Here is a 21,078-nt window from a genome sequence, read left to right as displayed (position 1 = left end):
CAGCAGGACCGCTACCTCCGCCTTTGTGCAAGGAGGAACAGGAGGAGCACTGCCAGAGCCCTGCACAATGACCTCCAGCAGGCCACAAATGTGCATGTGTCTGCAAAAAGGGTTAGAAACCGACTCCATGAGGGTGGTATGAGGGCCCGAAGTCCACAGATGGGGGTTATGCTCACAGCCCAACACCATGCAGGACGCTTGGCATTTGCCACAGAACACCAGGATTGGCAAAAGTCGCCGTTGGTGCCCTGTGCTCTTCACAGATGAAAGCAGGTTCACACTGAGCACATGTGACAGACATGATAGAGTCTGGTGGAGACGCCGTGGAGAGTGATCTGCTGCCTGCAACATCCTTCAGCATGACCGGTTTGGCAGTGGGTCAGTAATGGTGTGGGGTGGCATTTCTTTGGAGGGCCGCACAGCCCTCCATGTACTCGCCAGAGGTAGCCGATGGGCGTGTGTTGTGATGCGCTTCCAGCTCTCGCAAGTTAAATGCCACTGTAAGTGATTGACAGCGGCATTTAACTTGTTAACAGCTGTGGGTGGATCACGGATTCACCCGCGGCTGTTAGAGGAACATGACAGCTGATCAGCTGTCATGTGCAGGGAAAGATGCACAAGTTCAGGAAAAAATGTACAATTGTAAGTACACAGTGCCATATAATGTGATATAATATGATGTCTGCAATATATTAAGTGAATAAACATTTTGATGGGAGGAGTGCTTCTTTAAAGTAAGTTTCTTAGCTCTGAGGAAGGAGTGGGCAGAAGTTCTGTACATCCATGGATCCACATAAACCTGGAGCTTTGTCTTAATCTTAGCAGTTATAGCAATGTGTTAAAAACTTAAAGGGGTTGTCTGGTCAAAACCGATAAGTGTGCAGTCACGCTGTCTGACTGCAGACTTATGAATCCCCCCCAGCTCACGCACTGTGCGCTGTGGGGATTCGCCGGTTTCAGACCCAGGACCGGAGGGTATGTATGAATTATACATACTCTCGGCCAGAGTATACATACTCACACCCCATCTAGTGACACGGACACGCCACCCCAGTCCAGAGTCCTAGTCAGTGCTCTCTGGCCGTGGTCCAGAGCTGCATTACTTTCCTACCCTCCAGAATCACAGGTTCAGCTTCTGATTAGACAGGCTGGCAAGATGTCACCTGTGTATCAGACGCTACCAGATGGCATCACACCAGGCCAACAAATCAAATACCACACTGGGGAACCCGGAAGGTCACGAAATTCACTCAGCTCCTGTCCACGGCCAGAGAGCACAGACCTGGACCATGGACTGGGGCTGAGCAAAAAGTTCCGCTCATCTCTACCTATTGAGTCTCTATTTTTTACTCTTTGAAAAACTGCATTTTAGCCCACATATTTATAAACGTTTCACATGGTTTTAGAAAGACTTGCTGGATTTAGAAAACTACATACTCTACAGTGGGTGGTACAGTTTTTGCAGATAAATTAATAAATTTTTACCCAACTGAGAATTTTCTTGATCTGTGATTTTATGTGAAATGTAAAGCTTTGACAGCCATGTTTGAAATATTTAACTATACTAATAATTATTTATCATGTGTTTTTGCAGCCAGCTTGGTTCCTATCAAAGCTGATTCATCAAAATCTTGTGGAGAAGGAGAAAGAGCTGGAACGGCTTTAAATATCTCGGATGTGAGACAGCAAATGGTTACTGAGGAAGAATTTGTAACACCCTCATAAAACTTGTGGCTCAGTAGAGTTTTTATTTCACCTACTTATTCTTGTGAAAATAATTTGTCTTCTATACTGGTTTTAATCTACAGTATATAGTTTCTATTAAAAGGGTTTTTTTCCCACCACTTTAACAGAATAAGGGGATGATTTCAATGTTTACAATTGAAGGAATATCTATATATATATATACATATATATATATATATATATATATATATACACCTTTATGGTTTTTAATCTCCAGTGAACTCTTAAAGAATAGCTGGTGGGATGTACTGTATTATTAAACTTTTTCTTGTGTGCACCAGTTTTTAAACATCATTCACGGCCTAATTATTTAATGTAATGTCCACATCCTTAGTAATGCAGATGTTTTAAAAGATCTCCTTCACTTTCTTCACACTGCAGACTTCTGTGAGAGACTGAGAAATGCTTGCCTTAAAAAAAAGTTTTATTTTTGTTTGTTTTTTAAATTACTGCTTATTTATTGAATGATTTTTCAAATATATCAGTAAGTATAAGTAAATATGGAATACAACTGAAAAACTATCTCTGCAACATTACTTTCCTAACTGAGAAACCTCGTAATGTCAGTGAAAAAATATGTAAATCACGTTTTGACTGCGTCTCTCCATAATAAAGAGGTTGTGTTGTGATCCAGTGACAATATTAATAAGTAATATTAATTCCAGGAGTAATGGTTGTCAAACACAATATATGTCAGCCCTATGTCCAAAAAAAAACAGTAACCGAATGGAAAGACAAAGACAAGAAGGGGGCTGAGAGGATCAGTGGTGTGGGGCTGAGGATAGTAATGGATCATAATTATCTAGCGTGATCAGAGTTCCTAGGTGAGAAAAGCAGTAACCAACAAAAGCATGTCAGGGTCATTCAGCTGCCCAACATTTGTCCGAGGGAGGAGGAAGCGCTCTGGTTGACTATTTGCAGATAACAATACTTATTATATTTGGTGGATCTCTTCTTTTCTAGAGTTCAGTTCACTCCAAAAAGGTATTTCGGGGCTCTTCCACTGTGAAGCAATAAGACATTTTGCTGGGAAAGAGCCACTTGGCGGAAGCTTTACAAAGATAACGAGGTGAAACATTAAGTGGTTAGGAAAGAACATCAAGGTAGCAGTTAACACCCAATACTCTGGTTATAAGGGTCTTAAATTCAGAAGAGAATTATATGGCATAATCTCAAAATATGTTCAAGATGGTTGCCACTGCCCTATGGCATCTTCAACATTGGTATACGGTAAAAAGATACCTCTTTATTTCATAATTAAGGGGAACCTGTCATGTGAAAAAACACTATTAACCTACAGATATTGGGTTAATCTGAAGGTTAATAATGTTCTGAAATTGCCTGGCGCCTGCACTAAGAGTCTCGGTGCTGTGAGGAAATTAACTTTATTTCCCCCGGCAGCGTTCGGCTCCAGTCATAGGGGTGGCGCCGGCACAGTTTCAGTCACCGCCCTGTGTATAGAGAGCGGCAGATGTAACCGTACCCCCGACTCTGACTGACAGCTAGCTCAGCATTGGGCCAGCTGTCAGTGTCGGTGGCCACCTCAGTGACTGAACGCCGATCGCTGACGGGGGGGGATAAAGTTAATTTCCTCCCGCCAGTGGGGATCTAAGCGCAGGCGCTGGGCAAGTTCACAACGTTATTAACCTGCAGATTAACATAACATCTGCAGGTTAATAGTGTTTATTTCATGTGACAGGTTCCTTTTAAACTTATATATGTTTTTAATAAATAAAGCCCTTAAATAAAGTGCTAAATTCATGTAAAGTTCAATCACCACTTACTATATATCATAATTTAGCATTAATGGGGTTGTTCACTCTATTTTTATTTTAGCAAATGTGTTGAGGCATGATTGTAAAAAAGTGAAAAAGAAAAGCGTTCCATGTGTGAACCAGTATTAGTGAGTGGACCTCGATATGGAAAAGGCTGCTCACTTGAAATGGTTGTGCTTGGCACAAGACTGAAAGAGGCTATATTGTATTGTCAGTATTCAATGCCTATATGCATAAGATAAACTAATCTCACATGGTCACAATAGCCACAGGTAACAAGCAGTGCAAAGTAAATGAAGTGCCTATAAACATATTACCTGTAAGAGATATGATCAAAACTATGCGGTTGTCAGCTTCCCCTCACCCCGACCCGCGTTTCGCCGTCGCTTCTTCCGGGGGGGCGTTTATACAGTGTCCAGATGTTACAGCATAGTGGATAGTATTTCTAGAAATCCCATGTCCACTATGCGTGCATCTGAGGCTGCGGATCATCCGTGGACACTGACATTCGGCGCGTCTTTCAGGACTGCAGCATGTCAATTTCTCTTGCGGAGTTGCTAGTCTCTGCAAAAGACATCGGGAGGACGGCGGACAGGTAAGAATAAGATGTTTGTTACTTTAATGTAGATTTTTACTTTTTTCTTTTTTAACACCGCGCATAGACGTCGGCTCGGCTGAGGAGACTACTTCCCCCCTCATCTGCCCCGCTCTCGCTGCCCGGATACCATTCTTTTGTGCATTTTTGCAGCGTATTTGACTCATTGACTTGAATTGAGTCAGTCAGATATGCAGCAAACATCCACAGCAAATACGCAGATATAGTTATACCTGCGGGTTTGCTGCCGTTCAATTGACCTCAGTGGGCAGGAAACGCTGCAGAAACGCTACAAAGAATGAACATGCTGCGGATTTAAATGCAATGACAATCCTGAGCAGAAAATTCCGGATCATGTGCACAGCACATCAGGATTGTCATTGCATTAGCTGGTAGACGGATTACCTAACTTTTTTTGGTGCATTTCCGTACGGAAAAAACGCTGCGAAAACGCATCAAAAACACACAGTGTGCACATAGGCTAAGTGTGTGAACACTTTCATAACATTATCTACCCCAAAATGGTATCAATAAAAACGTCAGCTCAGGGCGCAAAAATAAGCCCTCACACAGCTCCATTCACCAAAGATTTAAAATGTTACGGGTCTCAGAAAATGGGGACACAAGCAAAAATGTTTTATGTTTGTTTTTTTTTTTTTTTTTTTTACAAATTACAAAATTGTTTTCATCACTTAACGGGGATCTGTCAGCAGGTTTTTACTTCCTCGGCTGAGAGCAGCATGATGTAGGCAAAGAGACCCTGAATCCAGCAATGTGTCACAGTTTACTGGGTGCAAGGGATCTGACAAAACCAGAGTTTTTAGATTTAGCAACCCAGCAGAGCTCAGAAAGCTAACTCAGCCCCCACCAGGCTCTCCATGTATATTGTCTGTTGACAGTGAGCTATCGGACCAGGGTTCACTCACTTCTGTAGTGTGAGCAATGATAATCACAAGATCATAAAACCTTCAGTGTAAGTAAACAACAGCACACAGCTTGACACGTGACACATCGTTGAATTCTGTTTTTCAACCCCTACCTCATGCTGTCATCCGATTACATTGAAAAAAACCTGCTGACAGAGTCTAAGTATGGTATCTGCATAATTGTACTGACCTGGAGAATCATATTGACAGGTCAATATTACCGTATAGTGAAAATGGTAAATAAAAAAACCCAAAAAACAAATTGTGCAATTGCACTTTTTTGCTATTTCGCCACACTTAGAATTTTTTTACCGCTTTCCTGTTTATTTCAGAATAGATGGTGAGTTGATGAGGTGGGGGGGAGGAGAAAAAAAGAGAAAGAAGCAGATTTCTCTGATATGATATATTACAAAAAAATCTCCTATTCACTTGTACTATTGATTCATGCAAGGTTTGTTGAAAGCACATTTATGGTGTATTTCCCTTTTTAACACTTTTAGAATCATACTGTAAAATTAAAAATAATTACATACCTATATCTAATTACTTTATATTTTGGTTAGAGCTTTGTAAAACATTAGAAAATACTTTCTATAAAGAATGCAAATCTAGAAACTGTAGATGACAGAAGCCGCCGACCATATACCATGTGATCATTATCCGTGTTTGTGCTCACTCACTTGCCTTGAACCCGGAAGAGTAAGGAGGAAGAACAAGAACATGAAAGTGTATTTTCAGATCAGCGTACAAGAGTGATGCAACGCAAGGGCAGAAGAGAAGTGTAGCAAAAAGCAATACTGTATGAATGGGACAATAGTTTACTAATAATGTATACAATAAGGTAGGTGATTAACTACATAGGCTTTTATCCTTTAAATTTGTAGAATCTGAATATTGCATTTTTACATGCTGTAACTGACATTTTTTGGCTGCAATTCATTAGGAAAAACTAAGAAACCTGAGACTGAGTTGTTTTTATTTAGGATTACATCTGCAGACATGTAAGTTTATTATTCATTTATGTGCTTTTGGGTAGACATTCACTTTAAGTATACATTTTAGGTAGATGTTATGTATAAAACATTAAGTATCATACAATGTTTTCAACACTTGCAGGTTTTGAAAGACAAAGTACTACTCCAGAACACAGTGCCTCACATATGAAAATGGGTGCAAGCAAAATGTGAGATTTCGGCCAATATTAAATATTTAGATAAATGTGCGCATCTTCTGACCGGCCTGAGTATTTCATTTTATTCTAGCGCCATAATTTTGTGTAACAAAAAAAAAAAAAAAGAAACAACAAAGGATTTTGTTTAGTCTTGCACTTTATCAATGTATAATAACAGGATTTTGTCTCGTCTCGTATTGCATATGCTGGATGCACAATCAAGTAACTGGATGCACAAACTTGAATAGTATGGTCATTATACAATGAATAATGTTACAAAACAGTGTACATAAATAATTATGCCATACTGTACACTTAATGAAATGCATTATTACACTAAATATAATAAATAATTTTATTTTATGAAACTAAATAATGACGCTATGCACTAAACTATACAAGCTTATATGATATTACCCCTTTATTACCCATTTTATTTTAAAGTATTTCCCCTTTAATAGCAGAGTGCTCCCATAAATACATTCTTGGTGTGGGTTCTAGGCTTCTACCACTCTTGACTAGAGATGAGCGGTGTTCGGCGAACACAAACGATTTGAAAAAAATTCGGCTGTTCGAGGTTATGTTCGATAACTGTTCGTGCACCAAAATCATAACTGGATTTTTTCTCAGTAATGATGAAAATTAATGTTAATACACAAGTTTGAGTATACAGCGGGGTGGGGGGAGGGGCAGGGGATGGATCTCTGCAGAAATAATGAAGATCTCCATTTTTTTTTCTCTTTCCCGCATTTACAGTGGGGAGGTGCAATCTGTCAGCCTATCAGCAGCGCACACACGGAGCGAACTGCTTTTTTTCACACAAGCAAGGGCATGTGTCATTGGCTGTGTATGTCACATGTCCTTGCCCTATAAGACCCAGAATAAATCCAAAGGCGGTGAAGGTAGAGATATACGTCCGCGCCGCTAAAAAAATCCTCAAATCAGGAACATATAATAAAATCCTTGTTTATTGGTAAATGCCTACGCGTTTCTGGGTGTTCCACACCCCTTCATCAGGGCACCAACAGATATATCAATGTATGCACTGAAACACTCCATTTATATACAGACATAAAGTAAAAAAAAAAAAAAGAAGTGTGTTCAAAAAGGAAGAGCAGAAAAAAACAACATAACCTTTGCACCTGAGGCCGTGTGCAAAAAACTTTCAACAAAACTTTATCAATGAGTGTCACCAATATAAAAAGTGAGTATAAAAAACATGTATTAAGACACGTATTACAAATAATGTAGTGTAGAGATGTATAAATAATCAATATACAGAATAGTCAAATGTATCAGTCAAATGGAGTAAATACATGAAAGGAATATTACTTACTAATAAGTAAGCGTTCACATTAGGTAAGAACAATATAAATATATATATAACATTAAAATCTCTAATGAGAATTCACCCATCAGCTGTCGTTCCATAAAGGGAGATAGAAAACGAAGGAACAAAATAAAAATAAAAAGTACCCCCATGTAAAAAATAGCCCGTAATAACCTCTATCAACGGAGGAATGGTACAAGGAACAGGTTATCTGACCTATATCATGTAGTGACATAGAGACCTAGTGTATAGTAATAGGACCCAAAGAAAATGCTGCAATGTAGTGCAAAGGCTGTAGCACAGATAAAGGAGATACACAAACAGGTAGTGAATCACCTGATGTGCGGTGGCGTAGAAGGAGAGAGGTGTGTGATTGTAGCAACCAGCAGAGCGCTACGATGTGGGTTCGAGTTGTACTGGTCCAAAAAGGAAACCATAAAAGAGGGAATATTTATAATAGCGTGCAGGATTTTAGAGGAACACATTATGTGTGTCAGTAAAAACTATGATAAATGTAAAAACACAGATTTATGTGTGTATATATAAAAAACAATATTAACTATAAAAAAAACTTCAGAGACATCATTCAGACCAAAGGGCTTAAGAGTATTCAGTCTGTAAATCCAATAAATTTCCTTTCTGCTTAGTTCTTGGAGTCTATTAGGATAATTCTCGGGAATTTGATCAATAGGGCTGATCTTTAGACTTAAAAAATCTCTATTATGCACCATTGTGCAATGTCTAGAAAGACCTTGTTTAAGAAACCCTTTAAGAACATTATGCCTATGGGAGTTGAGGCGTAGGTGGAGAGGTTGTATCGTTCTCCCCACATATTGTTTATTACAACTGCATTCTATTACATAGATAACAAAAGTAGAATTGCAGGTAAGATATTTATTGATCTCAAAAATCTCCATATTAGTCTTTGATTGAAAGTGAGTAAGACCATGTGTAATACTTTTACAACATAGACAATTTTTGTTGCCACATTTAAAGACCCCTTTACAAGATGTTATAGGAGTCATACAGTTGTTCTTTGTCGTATTCCTTATCCTACTCGGAGCTATGATATTTCTTAGTGTGGGGGCACGCCTAAAAGTAATACCCGTTTTTTTAGGCAAGATCTTTTTCAGTATGGGATCATCTAGAAGAATTTTCCAATTATCTTCTAGTATTTTTCGTATTTGTCCATGAGATTTGTTGTAGGAAGTAATGAAATTCAAGGAATAATTACTCTCCTTGGTATTTTTAGTTATTTCTTTACCCATCAATAGACTATCCCTATTATCTATATTTAAAGCCTCCAGATATGCTTTTTTAATAAGATTACCGGGGTATCCCTGGTTTTTAAACCTGTTAGCAAGAGTGCTAGATTGTGCTATAAAGTCGTCTTTGTGAGTACAATTCTTTCTAATCCTATAGAATTGGTTTCTAGGAATATTTTTTAGCCATTTAGAGTAATGGCCACTTTTAAAATTAATGTAGCTATTTGTGTCAACATCTTTAAAGTATGTTTTTGTGCAGATATTCTCTCCTATTAAAAATAATGTGAGATCCAAAAAATTGATAGTATCAGGATTAACAAAGGGTGTAAAAGAGAGACCCCAAACGTTTCCATTCAAATGATTTAGAAACTCAGCCGGACCAACAAGTTCAGCATCCCAAATAATGATCAAGTCATCAATGTACCGTTTATAGAATCATAGAATCATAGAATCATAGAATGGTAGAGTTGGAAGGGACCTCCTGGGTCATCTGGTCCAACCCCCTGCTCAAAGCAGGATTCACTAAATCATCTCAGACAGATGTCTGTCCAGCCTCTGTTTGAAGACGTCCATTGAAGGGGAACTCACCACCTCTCGTGGCAGCCTGTTCCACTCATTAATCACCCTAACTGTCAAAAAGTTTTTTCTAATATCTAATCTGTGTCTCCTCCCATTTAGTTTCATCCCGTTGCTTCTAGTCTTTCCCTGTGCAAATGAGAATAAAGATGATCCTTCTACAATGTGACAGCCCTTGACATATTTGTAGACAGCTATTAAGTCTCCTCTCAGTCTTCTTTTTTGCAAGCTAAACATTCCCAAATCCTGCAACCGTTCCTCATAGGACATGGTTTGCAGACCAGTCACCATTCTGGTCGCTCTTCTCTGAACTTGTTCCAGTTTGTCTATGTCTTTTTTAAAATGTGGTGCCCAAAACTGTACACAGTATTCCAGATGAGGTCTGACCAAAGAGGAGTAAAGACCGATAATGACTTCACGTGATCTAGACTGTATGCTTCTGTTAATACATCCCAGAATTGTATTTGCCTTTTTTGCTGCTGCATCACACTGTTGACTCATGTTCAGTCTATGATCTATTAGTATACCTAAGTCTTTTTCACATGTACTGTTGCTTAGCTCTATTCCTCCCATTCTGTATATGCTTTTTTCATTTTTATTGCCCAGATGTAGTACTTTGCATTTTTCCCTGTTAAAAACCATTCTGTTGGTTGCTGCCCACTGCTCCAGTTTATTTAGGTCTTTTTGAATCCTCTCTCTCTCTTCTCTAGTATTAGCTATCCCTCCTAGCTTTGTGTCATCAGCAAATTTAATCAGTTTACCCTCAATTCCTTCATCTAAATCATTGATGAAGATGTTGAACAATACAGGTCCCAGGACAGAGCCCTGTGGTATCCCACTTGAGACATTCATCCAGCTGGATGTGAAGCCATTTACAACCACCCTTTGAGTCCGATCACTAATCACCTAACAGTTGCCTGGTCCATTGCATACTTGGTCATTTTTTCAATAAGGATGGTGTGAGATACTTTGTCAAATGCTTTGCTGAAGTCAAGATATACTATATCTACAGCATTTCCCTGATCCACCCAGTCAGTGATTCTGTCATAGAAGGAAATTAAGTTAGTCTGACATGACTTGTTAGTTACAAACCCATGCTGACTCTGGTTAATCACTTCATTCTTATCCAGGTACTTACATACATGATGTTTAATAATTTGTTCAAAGATCTTTCCTGGTATAGAAGTCAGACTCACCGGCCTATAGTTTCCTGGGTCCACCTTCTTCCCCTTTTTGAAGATAGGAACAACATTTGCTCTTCTCCAGTCTTCTGGGACTTCTCCTGTTCTCCAAGAATTTTCAAAGATTATGGAGAGTGGTTCTAAAATTTCTTCTACAATCTCCTTCAGTACTCTGGGGTGTAATTCATCTGGACCTGGAGACTTGAACTCATTTATGTTAGCTAAATATTCCCTCACAATCTTTCTGTTTACAGATAACTTGGATTCTTCTATTCCTTTAAAAGGACAGTGAAAATCAGTTGATGTTACATTTTCTTTCTGAGAGAAAACAGATGCAAAATAGGAATTAAAAAGTTCGGCCTTCTCAACATCCTCTCTTACCATTTCTCCATTTTCATCCTGTAAAAATCCTATAGCATCTTTGACTTTTCTTTTACTTTTGACATACCCCCAAAATCCTTTTTTATTGCTTTTGACATCTCTTGCAAGCCTTAATTCATTGTCAGCTTTAGCTAACCTGATACGTGCCCTGCAGGATCTGCAGACTGCATTATAATCTTCTTTAGATATGCCTCCCTCTTTCCATTTAATAAACATTTCTTTCTTTCTTTTTAGCATGTGTTTAAGTTCTGTGTTCATCCATCCCGGTTTCCTTAAATGCTTCCCATTCTTCCTACTTTTCAGGATTGTTAACGATTGTGCTTTGAGAATCTCATTTTTAAAAATTTCCCATCCTTCCTGGACATTTTTGTCCTTAAGGACATCCAGCCATTGGATCCCTCCTATTCTCTTTCTGAGTCTCTTAAAATCTGCCTTTCTAAAATCTAACCTTGAAGTTTGAGTCTTCACATGTCTTCCTCCTCTAGTTATCCAAAATTCTATAATAGCATGATCGCTGCCTCCTAGGGTCCCAGCCACCTTTACCTCCTCAACCATTTCCTCCCTGTTTATAAGGATTAGATCCAAAGTAGCAGATCTCCTTGTTTTCTCCCCTACCTTTTGGAAGATAAAGTTGTCAGCAAGAGAGGATAAGAATTTGCTTGACCTGTTAGTTTTACTTGAGAGAGATTCCCAACAAATGTCTGGATAGTTGAAATCTCCCATGACCACTACGTCATATTTTTTGGAGAACTTGGTCATTTGATACATAAAGAGTTCATCCATATCTTCAGCTTGCCCAGGTGGCCTGTAGTAAATGCCTACAATGGTGTCCTTTCCGTTGTTCTCTCCTTGTATTCTTACCCAAACAGTTTCCACAGAACTCCCAGTCTCTGAAGTTTCAATCTCTGTGCAGATATACGCTTTTCTAACATACAATGCGACACCTCCTCCTCGTTTATCAATTCTGTTTCTTGCAAATAAGTTGTATCCTTTTAGCCTTTTATTCCAATCATGTGTATCGTCCCACCAAGTTTCAGTGATTCCAATGACATCATATTTCTTTTCCTGCATTAGTAGTTCCAATTCTCCTTGTTTGTTGCCCATGCTTTGTGCATTTGTATAAAAACATTTTAGTTTGTGATTGGTTTCTCTTCCTCCCATATTTTTATTTAGATTTTTTTGTCTTTGTTCTTTCTTTCCACTTCCAGTAGCAGAGATCTCAATAGTATTTGTCAGCTGTATGGCTTTTTCTGGCCTTTTGCTTCCCTTCCCACATTGTTCTAGTTTAAAGCTCTCCTGATGAGTGTAGCAAGGCGACTTCCAAATACATGTTTTCCAGTCTTCGTAAGGTGCACCCCATCTCTAGCAAGTAGTCCATCGTATAGGTAATTCATCCCGTGATCCAGAAATCCAAATCCTTGTTGACGGCACCATCGACGTAGCCAGTTGTTCACCTGTAGAATCTTATTCCACCTCATTGTTCCATGGTCATCCACTGGGAGGATGGATGAGAAGACCACCTGCGCTCCCAATTCTTTCACTTTCTTGCCTAAGTCTTCAAAGTCACTGCAGATGGTTTCCAGGTCCTTTCTTGCGGTGTCATTTGTCCCCACATGTATTAGCAGGAATGGGTAGTGATCTGTAGGTCTGAAGAGTCTTGATATCCTGTCAGACGCATCTTTAATTTTTGCTCCAGGAAGACAGCACATTTCTCTTGAGGTTATGTCTGGTCTGCAGATAGCGGCCTCTGTTCCTCTTAACAGGGAATCCCCCATGACCACCACTCTTCGTTTTTTCTTCACAACATTCTTCTTTCTCCATCCAGGAGGATTCTGAGGACTTACAAGGTTATTCATTGCTGGCAAAGTCTTATCTTGCTGTATTTCTTCAAGGTTCTCCTGCGTGAGAGCCTGGTACTGGTTCCTGAGCAGTATGGGTGCTGACTGCCTCTCGATCCTCCTGCTTCTGTGGGTCACATGCTTCCATTCCTCTGTTTCGTCAGGTGCAGTTCGAATTTCTTCTCTTTCTGAATCATGAAGAGATAATTCTGCTCTGTCTAAGAACTCTTCACCTTCCTTAATGATTTTCAAGGTAGTTAACCTCTCTTCTAGATTTCGCAACTTTTCCTCCAACAGGGACACAAGCTTGCATTTCTGGCATGTGAAGTTTGGCTTTTCCACTGGCAAGTCTGTGAACATGTAGCAGGATATGCAGCTCACCAAATGGCTCCTGGACTCTTCCATGTTCTTACTGTTAATGTTCTGAAAACAGTGAAAAATTCTTCAAAATGCGCGCGCGGTTTACCGATGTCCTCTTTTCAGCTCCAACAGCCAAAATCCAGTGTTCTTTGAGCTCGCGGAGACTCTTCACTTACCCCAAAATGCAGTGGAAATATGCAAATTATCTCCTCAGGACTCCTCCCCTGGTTTACCGATGTCCTCTTTTCAGCTCCAACAGCCAAAATCCAGTGTTCTTTGAGCTCGCGGAGACTCTTCACTTACCCCAAAATGCAGTGGAAATATGCAAATTATCTCCTCAGGACTCCTCCCCTGGTTTACCGATGTCCTCTTTTCAGCTCCAACAGCCAAATAAAATATGATGTTCTCAAAAAAAGGGGAGTTATAGATATATATTTTTTCGAAGAGACCCATAAAAAGATTAGCGTATGTAGGTGCTATTTTTGACCCCATCGCTGTACCTGATTCCTGATGATTAGTGTTGAGCGATACCTTCCGATATCGGAAAATATCGGATCGGATTGGATCGGACCGATACCGAAAAAGTATCGGATATCGCCGATTCCGATACCGGAAACCAATGCAAGTCAATGGGACAGAAATATCGGAATGAAAATAAACCCTTTCTTTCCTTGTAGGTTAATTCTACATGAAGGAAAACAACTAAGAATAATGTAGAATGTATTGGGGGAGGTGGGGGAGACAATAAAGGCATAGAGGTTTAGCCCAATCAAATGGAATAGCAGGAATTAATATTTTTTTTAAGACGTTCTGAGTTACGGAAATATTGACTATATTAAGTATTTTTATATTTTGTCAGATATTTATGTTTCACTACTTCCATGCTCTTCACCTTCTTTTTTACTTCTTCCACACTTTCTCCTTCATCATCCTCAGCATCTTTTTCATCCACTTCTTCTTCACCTTCTTCATCTTCTTCTTCTTCACCTTCTTCGTATTATTCTTTTTTTTTACATTCTTCATATTCTACTTCTTCATCTTCTTCATATTCTTCTTCTTCATCATATTCTTATTTGTGACAGGCATTCCTGTAGTTGTTATCTATAAAAGGTTGGACATTACACCTTTCGTTCTGCCCGTCACAAAAGATTTACAACAGGATTTGTCCGTGTTCAGTTTGGCCTGCAGCAGCAGGTCTTTTCCAGGGGCACCATGAGGAGGAACGGACTCACCCCCATACACTGCTTAGTCATCTTCTGCTTATAATTTAGATATTATCTTTTGCTCTGATTTTTAGTCTTATGCTTAATGTTCTTCCGCTTTTTGTTCTGCAGCTTCTTGTATTTCTGCTTCTTGGTTTTCTGTCTCTTGTTCTTCTGTATCTTGGTGCTTGTCTTCTCTTCTTTGTCCTCTTGGTCAACTTCTTCAGGGTCATCTTCTTGGTCTTCTTCGGGGTGGTCTTCAGGGTCGTCGTCTTCGGGGTCCTCGTCTTCTTCGGGTTGGTCTTCTGGGTCCTCGTCTTCGGGGTCCTCGTCTTCTTCGGGGTGGTCTTCAGGGTCCTCGTCTTCTTCCGGGTGGTCTTCAGGGTCCTCGTCTTCTTCGGGGTGGTCTTCAGGGTCCTCGTCTTCTTCGGGGTGGTCTTCAGGGTCATCGTCTTCGGGGTCCTCGTCTTCTTAGGGTTGGTCTTCAGGGTCCTCGTCTTCAGGGTCCTCGTCAGGGAGATCCAGAGTGATTACCAAGAACCATTTCAAAAAGCTTGAACTTGGAAATGTAGCAGAAGGTACAAGAAAGCTGAGGAACTACCGAGGACCAGCTGACAGTACTGGAACCCGGATGGGTAGCAGAAGGTACAAGAGCCAATGGAACTGCCGAAGACCAGCTGACGGTACTGGAACTCTGTTACTAAGCAGGAGGTGCCTGTGCCAGAAAGCACTACCAAGGACCAGCAGACGTTGGTGGAACTTGGATACCGAGAAGGAGGCACCTAATCCAAAGGCACTGCCGAGAACCAGCTGACGGTACTGGAACCCGGATGGGTAGCAGAAGGTACCCATGTAAAAAAAAGTTCAAGGCCGCGAGCCGGCCGCAGTTACCAAAACCCACAGTCCTACAGTTGGTGCTTGTCCTATTGGCACTATGGAACCAGCCTTCATTGCCAGATCCCGCAGCCCACATAGAAGTCACCTAAACTGCAGGCACCATAGAGTCGGCTAACCCGACCGTAACACGACAGGACAACGCATTGGAGGCAAAGTGACGTTGACACTACCCGGAAACAGCTGGCGTGCTGGAACCAGGCTGGGCAGGAGGGAGTACCCGTGCCAAAGTCACTGCCGAGAACCAGCTGACGGTACTGGAACCCGGATGGGTAGTAGAAGGTACAAGAACAAATGGAACTACCGAGGACCAGCTGACGGTACTGGAACCCGGATGGGTAGCAGAATGTACAAGAGCCAATGGAACTGCCGAAGACCAGCTGACGGTACTGGAACTCGGTTACTAAGCAGGAGGTACCTGTGCCAGAAAGCACTACCAAGGACCAGCAGACGTTGGTGGAACTTGGATACCGAGAAGGAGGCACCTAATCCAAAGGCACTGCCGAGAATCAGCTGACGGTACTGGAACCCGGATGGGTAGCAGAAGGTACCCATGTAAAAAAAAGTTCAAGGCCGCGAGCCGGCCGCAGTTACCAAAACCCACAGTCCTACTGGGGGTGCTTGTCCTATTGGCACTATGGAACCAGCCTTCATTGCCAGATCCCGCAGCCAACATAGGAGTCACCTAAACTGCAGGCACCATAGAGTCGGCTAACCCGACCGCAACACGACAGGACAACGCATTGGAGGCAAAGTGACGTTGACACTACCCGGAAACAGCTGGCGTGCTGGAACCAGGCTGGGCAGGAGGGAGTACCCGTGCCAAAGACACTGCCGAGAACCAGCTGACGGTACTGGAACCCGGATGGGTAGTAGAAGGTACAGGAGCCAATGGAACTGCCGAAGACCAGCTGACGGTACTGGAACTCGGTTACTATGCAGGAGGTACCTGTGCCAGAAAGCACTACCAAGGACCAGCAGACGTTGGTGGAACTTGGATACCGAGAAGGAGGCACCTAATCCAAAGGCACTGCCGAGAACCAGCTGACGGTACTGGAACCCGGATGGGTAGCAGAAGGTACCCATGTAAAAAAAAGTTCAAGGCCGCGAGCCAGCCGCAGTTACCAAAACCCACAGTCCTACAGGGGGTGCTTGTCCTATTGGCACTATGGAACCAGCCTTCATTGCCAGATCCCGCAGCCCACATAGGAGTCACCTAAACTGCAGGCACCATAGAGTCGGCTAACCCGACCGCAACACGACAGGACAACGCATTGGAGGCAAAGTGACGTTGACACTACCCGGAAACAGCTGGCGTGCTGGAGCCAGGCTGGGCAGGAGGGAGTACACGTGCCAAAGTCACTGCCGAGAACCAGCTGACGGTACTGGAACCCGGATGGGTAGTAGAAGGTACAAGAGCAAATGGAACTACCGAGGACGAGCTGACGGTACTGGAACCCGGATGGGTAGCAGAAGGTACAAGAGCCAATGGAACTGCCGAAGACCAGCTGACGGTACTGGAACTCGGTTACTAAGCAGGAGGTACCTGTGCCAGAAAGCACTACCAAGAACCAGAAGACGTTGGTGGAACTTGGATTCCGAGAAGGAGACACCTAATCCAAAGGCACTGCCGAGAACCAGCTGACGGTACTGGAACCCGGATGGGTAGTAGAAGGTACAAGAGCAAATGGAACTACCGAGAACCAGCTGGCGGTGCTGGAACCCAGGGTAAATACTAAAAACAGAGGAGCCAGAGGTGTAATTGGAGCAAGTTTTAAATCAGTAGTACAGTGGATGTGGACAAAGCAGGAGAATTTGCCGGACACACAGCAGGGGAACAGCTGACGTTACTGAACCCCAATAACACTGGAGCAAGCGTTGACTGTGCAGACGGCACTTCTGAGCAGCAACTAGCGGTATTGGAGCCCAGGGTAAATACTAAAAACAGAGGAGCCAGAGGTGTATTTGAAGGAGGTTTTAAATCAGTAGTACAGTGGATGTGGACAAAGCAGGAGAAATTGCCGTCCGCACAGCAGGGGAACAGCTGACGTTACCGAACCCCAATAACACGGCAGCCAGTGTTGACTGTGCAGACGGCACTTCCGAGCGCCAACTGGCGGTGTTGGAGCTCAGGGATAATACTGAAAACAGAGGAGCCAGAGGTGTATTTGGAGGAGGTTTTAAATCAGTAGTACAGTGGATGTGGACAGAGCAGGAGAAATTGCCGTCCGCACAGCAGGGGAACAGCTGACGTTACTGAACCCCAATAACACGGCAGCAAGTGTTGACTGTGCAGACGGCACTTCCGAGCGGCAACTGGCGGTGTTGGAGCTCAGGGATAATACTGAAAACAGAGGAGCCAGAGGTGTAATTGGAGCAACTTTAAAATCTGTAGTAGTGAGAATGTGGACAGAGCAGGAGAAATTGCCGTCCGCACAGCAGGGGAAGAGCTGACGTTACTGAACCCCAATAACATGGCAGCAAGTGTTGACTGTGCAGACGGCACTTCCGAGCGCCAACTGGCGGTGTTGGAGCTCAGGGATAATACTGAAAACAGAGGAGCCAGAGGTGTATTTGGAGGAGGTTTTAAATCAGTAGTACAGTGGATGTGGACAGAGCAGGAGAAATTGCCGTCCGCACAGCAGGGGAACAGCTGACGTTACTGAACCCCAATAGCACGGCAGCAAGTGTTGACTGTGCAGACGGCACTTCCGAGCGCCAACTGGCGGTGTTGGAGCTCAGGGATAATACTGAAAACAGAGGAGCCAGAGGTGTAATTGGAGCAACTTTAAAATCTGTAGTAGTGAGAATGTGGACAGAGCAGGAGAAATTGCCGTCCGCACAGCAGGGGAACAGCTGACGTTACTGAACCCCAATAAAATGGTAGCAAGTGTTGACTGTGCAGATGGCACTTCCGAGCGCCAACTGGCGGTGTTGGAGCTCAGGGATAATACTGAAAACAGAGGAGCCGGAGGTGTATTTGGAGGAGGTTTTAAATCAGTAGTAAAGTGGATGTGGACAGAGCAGGAGAAATTGCCGTCCGCACAGCAGGGGAACAGCTGACGTTACTGAACCCCAATAACACGGCAGCAAGTGTTGACTGTGCAGACGGCACTTCCAAGCGCCAACTGGTGGTGTTGGAGCTCAGGGATAATACTGAAAACAGAGGAGCCAGAGGTGTAATTGGAGCAACTTTAAAATCTGTAGTAGTGAGAATGTGGACAGAGCAGGAGAAATTGCCGTCCGCACAGCAGGGGAACAGCTGATGTTACTGAACCCCAATAACATGGCTGAAAGTGTTGACTGTGCAGACGGCACTTCCAAGCGCCAACTGGCGGTGTTGGAGCTCAGGGATAATACTGAAAACAGAGGAGCCAGAGGTGTAATTGGAGCAACTTTAAAATCTGTAGTAGTGAGAATGTGGACAGAGCAGGAGAAATTGCCGTCCGCACAGCAGGGGAACAGCTGACGTTACCAAACCCCAATAACATGGCAGCAAGTGTTGACTGTGCAGACGGCACTTCCGAGCGCCAAATGGCGGTGTTGGAGCTCAGGGATAATACTGAAAACAGAGGAGCCAGAGGTGTATTTGGAGGAGGTTTTAAATCAGTAGTACAGTGGATGTGGACAGAGCAGGAGAAATTGCCATCCGCACAGCAGGGGAACAGCTGACAATACTGAACCCCAATAACACGGCAGCAAGTGTTGACTGTGCAGACGGCACTTCCAAGCGCCAACTGGCGGTGTTGGAGCTCAGGGATAATACTGAAAACAGAGGAGCCAGAGGTGTAATTGGAGCAACTTTAAAATCTGTAGTAGTGAGAATGTGGACAGAGCAGGAGAAATTGCCATCCGCACAGCAGGGGAACAGCTGACGTTACTGAACCCCAATAACATGGTAGCAAGTGTTGACTGTGCAGACGGCACTTCCGAGCGCCAACTGGCGGTGTTGGAGCTCAGGGATAATACTGAAAACAGAGGAGCCAGAGGTGTATTTGGAGGAGGTTTTAAATCAGTAGTACAGTGGATGTGGACAGAGCAGGAGAAATTGCCGTCCGCACAGCAGGGAAACAGCTGACGTTACTGAACCCCAATAACACGACAGCAAGTGTTGACTGTGCAGACGGCACTTCCGAGCGCCAACTGGCGATGTTGGAGCTCAGGGATAATACTGAAAACAGAGGAGCCAGAGGTGTAATTGGAGCAACTTTAAAATCTGTAGTAGTGAGAATGTGGACAGAGCAGGAGAAATTGCCGTCCGCACAGCAGGGGAACAGCTGACATTACTGAACCCCAATAACATGGCAGCAAGTGTTGACTGTGCAGACGGCACTTCCGAGCGCCAACTGGCGGTGTTGGAGCTCAGGGATAATACTGAAAACAGAGGAGCCAGAGGTGTAATTGGAGCAACTTTAAAATCTGTAGTAGTGAGAATGTGGACAGAGCAGGAGAAATTGCCGTCCGCACAGCAGGGGAACAGCTGACGTTACTGAACCCCAATGACATGGCAGCAAGTGTTGACTGTGCAGACGGCACTTCCGAGCGCCAACTGGCGGTGTTGGAGCTCAGGGATAATACTGAAAACAGAGGAGCCAGAGGTGTATTTGGAGGAGGTTTTAAATCAGTAGTACAGTGGATGTGGACAGAGCAGGAGAAATTGCCATCCGCACAGCAGGGAAGCAGCTGACGTTACTGAACCCCAATAACACGGCAGCAAGTGTTGACTGTGCAGACGGCACTTCCGAGTGCCAACTGGCGATGTTGGAGCTCAGGGATAATACAGAAAACAGAGGAGCCAGAGGTGTAATTGGAGCAACTTTAAAATCTGTAGTAGTGAGAATGTGGACAGAGCAGGAGAAATTGCCGTTCGCACAGCCGGGGAACAGCTGACGTTACTGAACCCCAATAACATAGCAGCAAGTGTTGACTGTGCAGACGGCACTTCCGAGCGCCAACTGGCGGTGTTGGAGCTCAGGGATAATACTGAAAACAGAGGAGCCAGAGGTGTATTTGGAGGAGGTTTGAAATCAGTAGTACAGTGGATGTGGACAGAGCAGGAGAAATTGCCGTCCGCACAGCAGGGGAACAGCTGACGTTACTGAACCCCAATAGCACGGCAGCAAGTGTTGATTGTGCAGACGGCACTTCCGAGCGCCAACTGGCGGTGTTGGAGCTCAGGGATAATACTGAAAACAGAGGAGCCAGAGGTGTAATTGGAGCAACTTTAAAATCTGTAGTAGTGAGAATGTGGACAGAGCAGGAGAAATTGCCGTCCGCACAGCAGGGGAACAGCTGATGTTACTGAACCCCAATAACATGGCAGCAAGTGTTGACTGTGCAGACGGCACTTCCGAGCGCCAACTGGCGGTGTTGGAGCTCAGGGATAATACTGAAAACAGAGGAGCCAGAGATGTATTTGGAGGAGGTTTTAAATCAGTAGTACAGTGAATGTGGACAGAGCAGGAGAAATTGCCGTCCGCACAGCAGGGGAACAGCTGACGTTACTGAACCCCAATAACACGGCAGCAAGTGTTGACTGTGCAGACGGCACTTCCGAGCGCCAACTGACGGTGTTGGAGCTCAGGGATAATACTGAAAACAGACGAGCCAGAGGTGTAATTGGAGCAACTTTAAAATCTGTAGTAGTGAGAATGTGGACAGAGCAGGAGAAATTGCCGTTCGCACAGCAGGGGAACAGCTGACGTTACTGAACCCCAATAACATGGCAGCAAGTGTTGACTGTGCAGACGGCACTTCCGAGCGCCAACTGGCGGTGTTGGAGCTCAGGGATAATACTGAAAACAGAGGAGCCAGAGGTGTATTTGGAGGAGGTTTTAA

The 21,078-nt window shown here is 43.3% G+C and overlaps 1 protein-coding gene across 3 annotated transcripts in view; it reads left to right on the top strand.

Annotated features, from left to right (window-relative positions):
* The window catches only part of TTC29 (tetratricopeptide repeat domain 29), a 387,470-nt gene extending 385,205 nt beyond the window's left edge, over positions 1 to 2,265 (top strand). For all 3 annotated transcript variants that reach the window (XM_073642501.1, XM_073642502.1, XM_073642503.1), the window contains one exon: positions 1,595 to 2,265. In XM_073642501.1, coding sequence (XP_073498602.1) covers positions 1,595 to 1,725 — 131 coding nt within the window. In that variant the 3' untranslated portion in view covers positions 1,726 to 2,265. The remainder of the gene's footprint in view (positions 1 to 1,594) is intronic.
* Positions 2,266 to 21,078: the final 18,813 nt, after the last annotated feature.

Source organism: Phyllobates terribilis, unplaced genomic scaffold, assembly GCF_046119375.1.
Source record: "Phyllobates terribilis strain yellow unplaced genomic scaffold, ASM4611937v1 Scaffold_1__5_contigs__length_1240528914, whole genome shotgun sequence".
In the NCBI taxonomy this organism is placed as follows: Eukaryota; Metazoa; Chordata; class Amphibia; order Anura; family Dendrobatidae; genus Phyllobates; species Phyllobates terribilis.
Note: the sequence above shows the minus strand (reverse complement) of the source record. Positions and strands in the feature narration are given on the sequence as shown.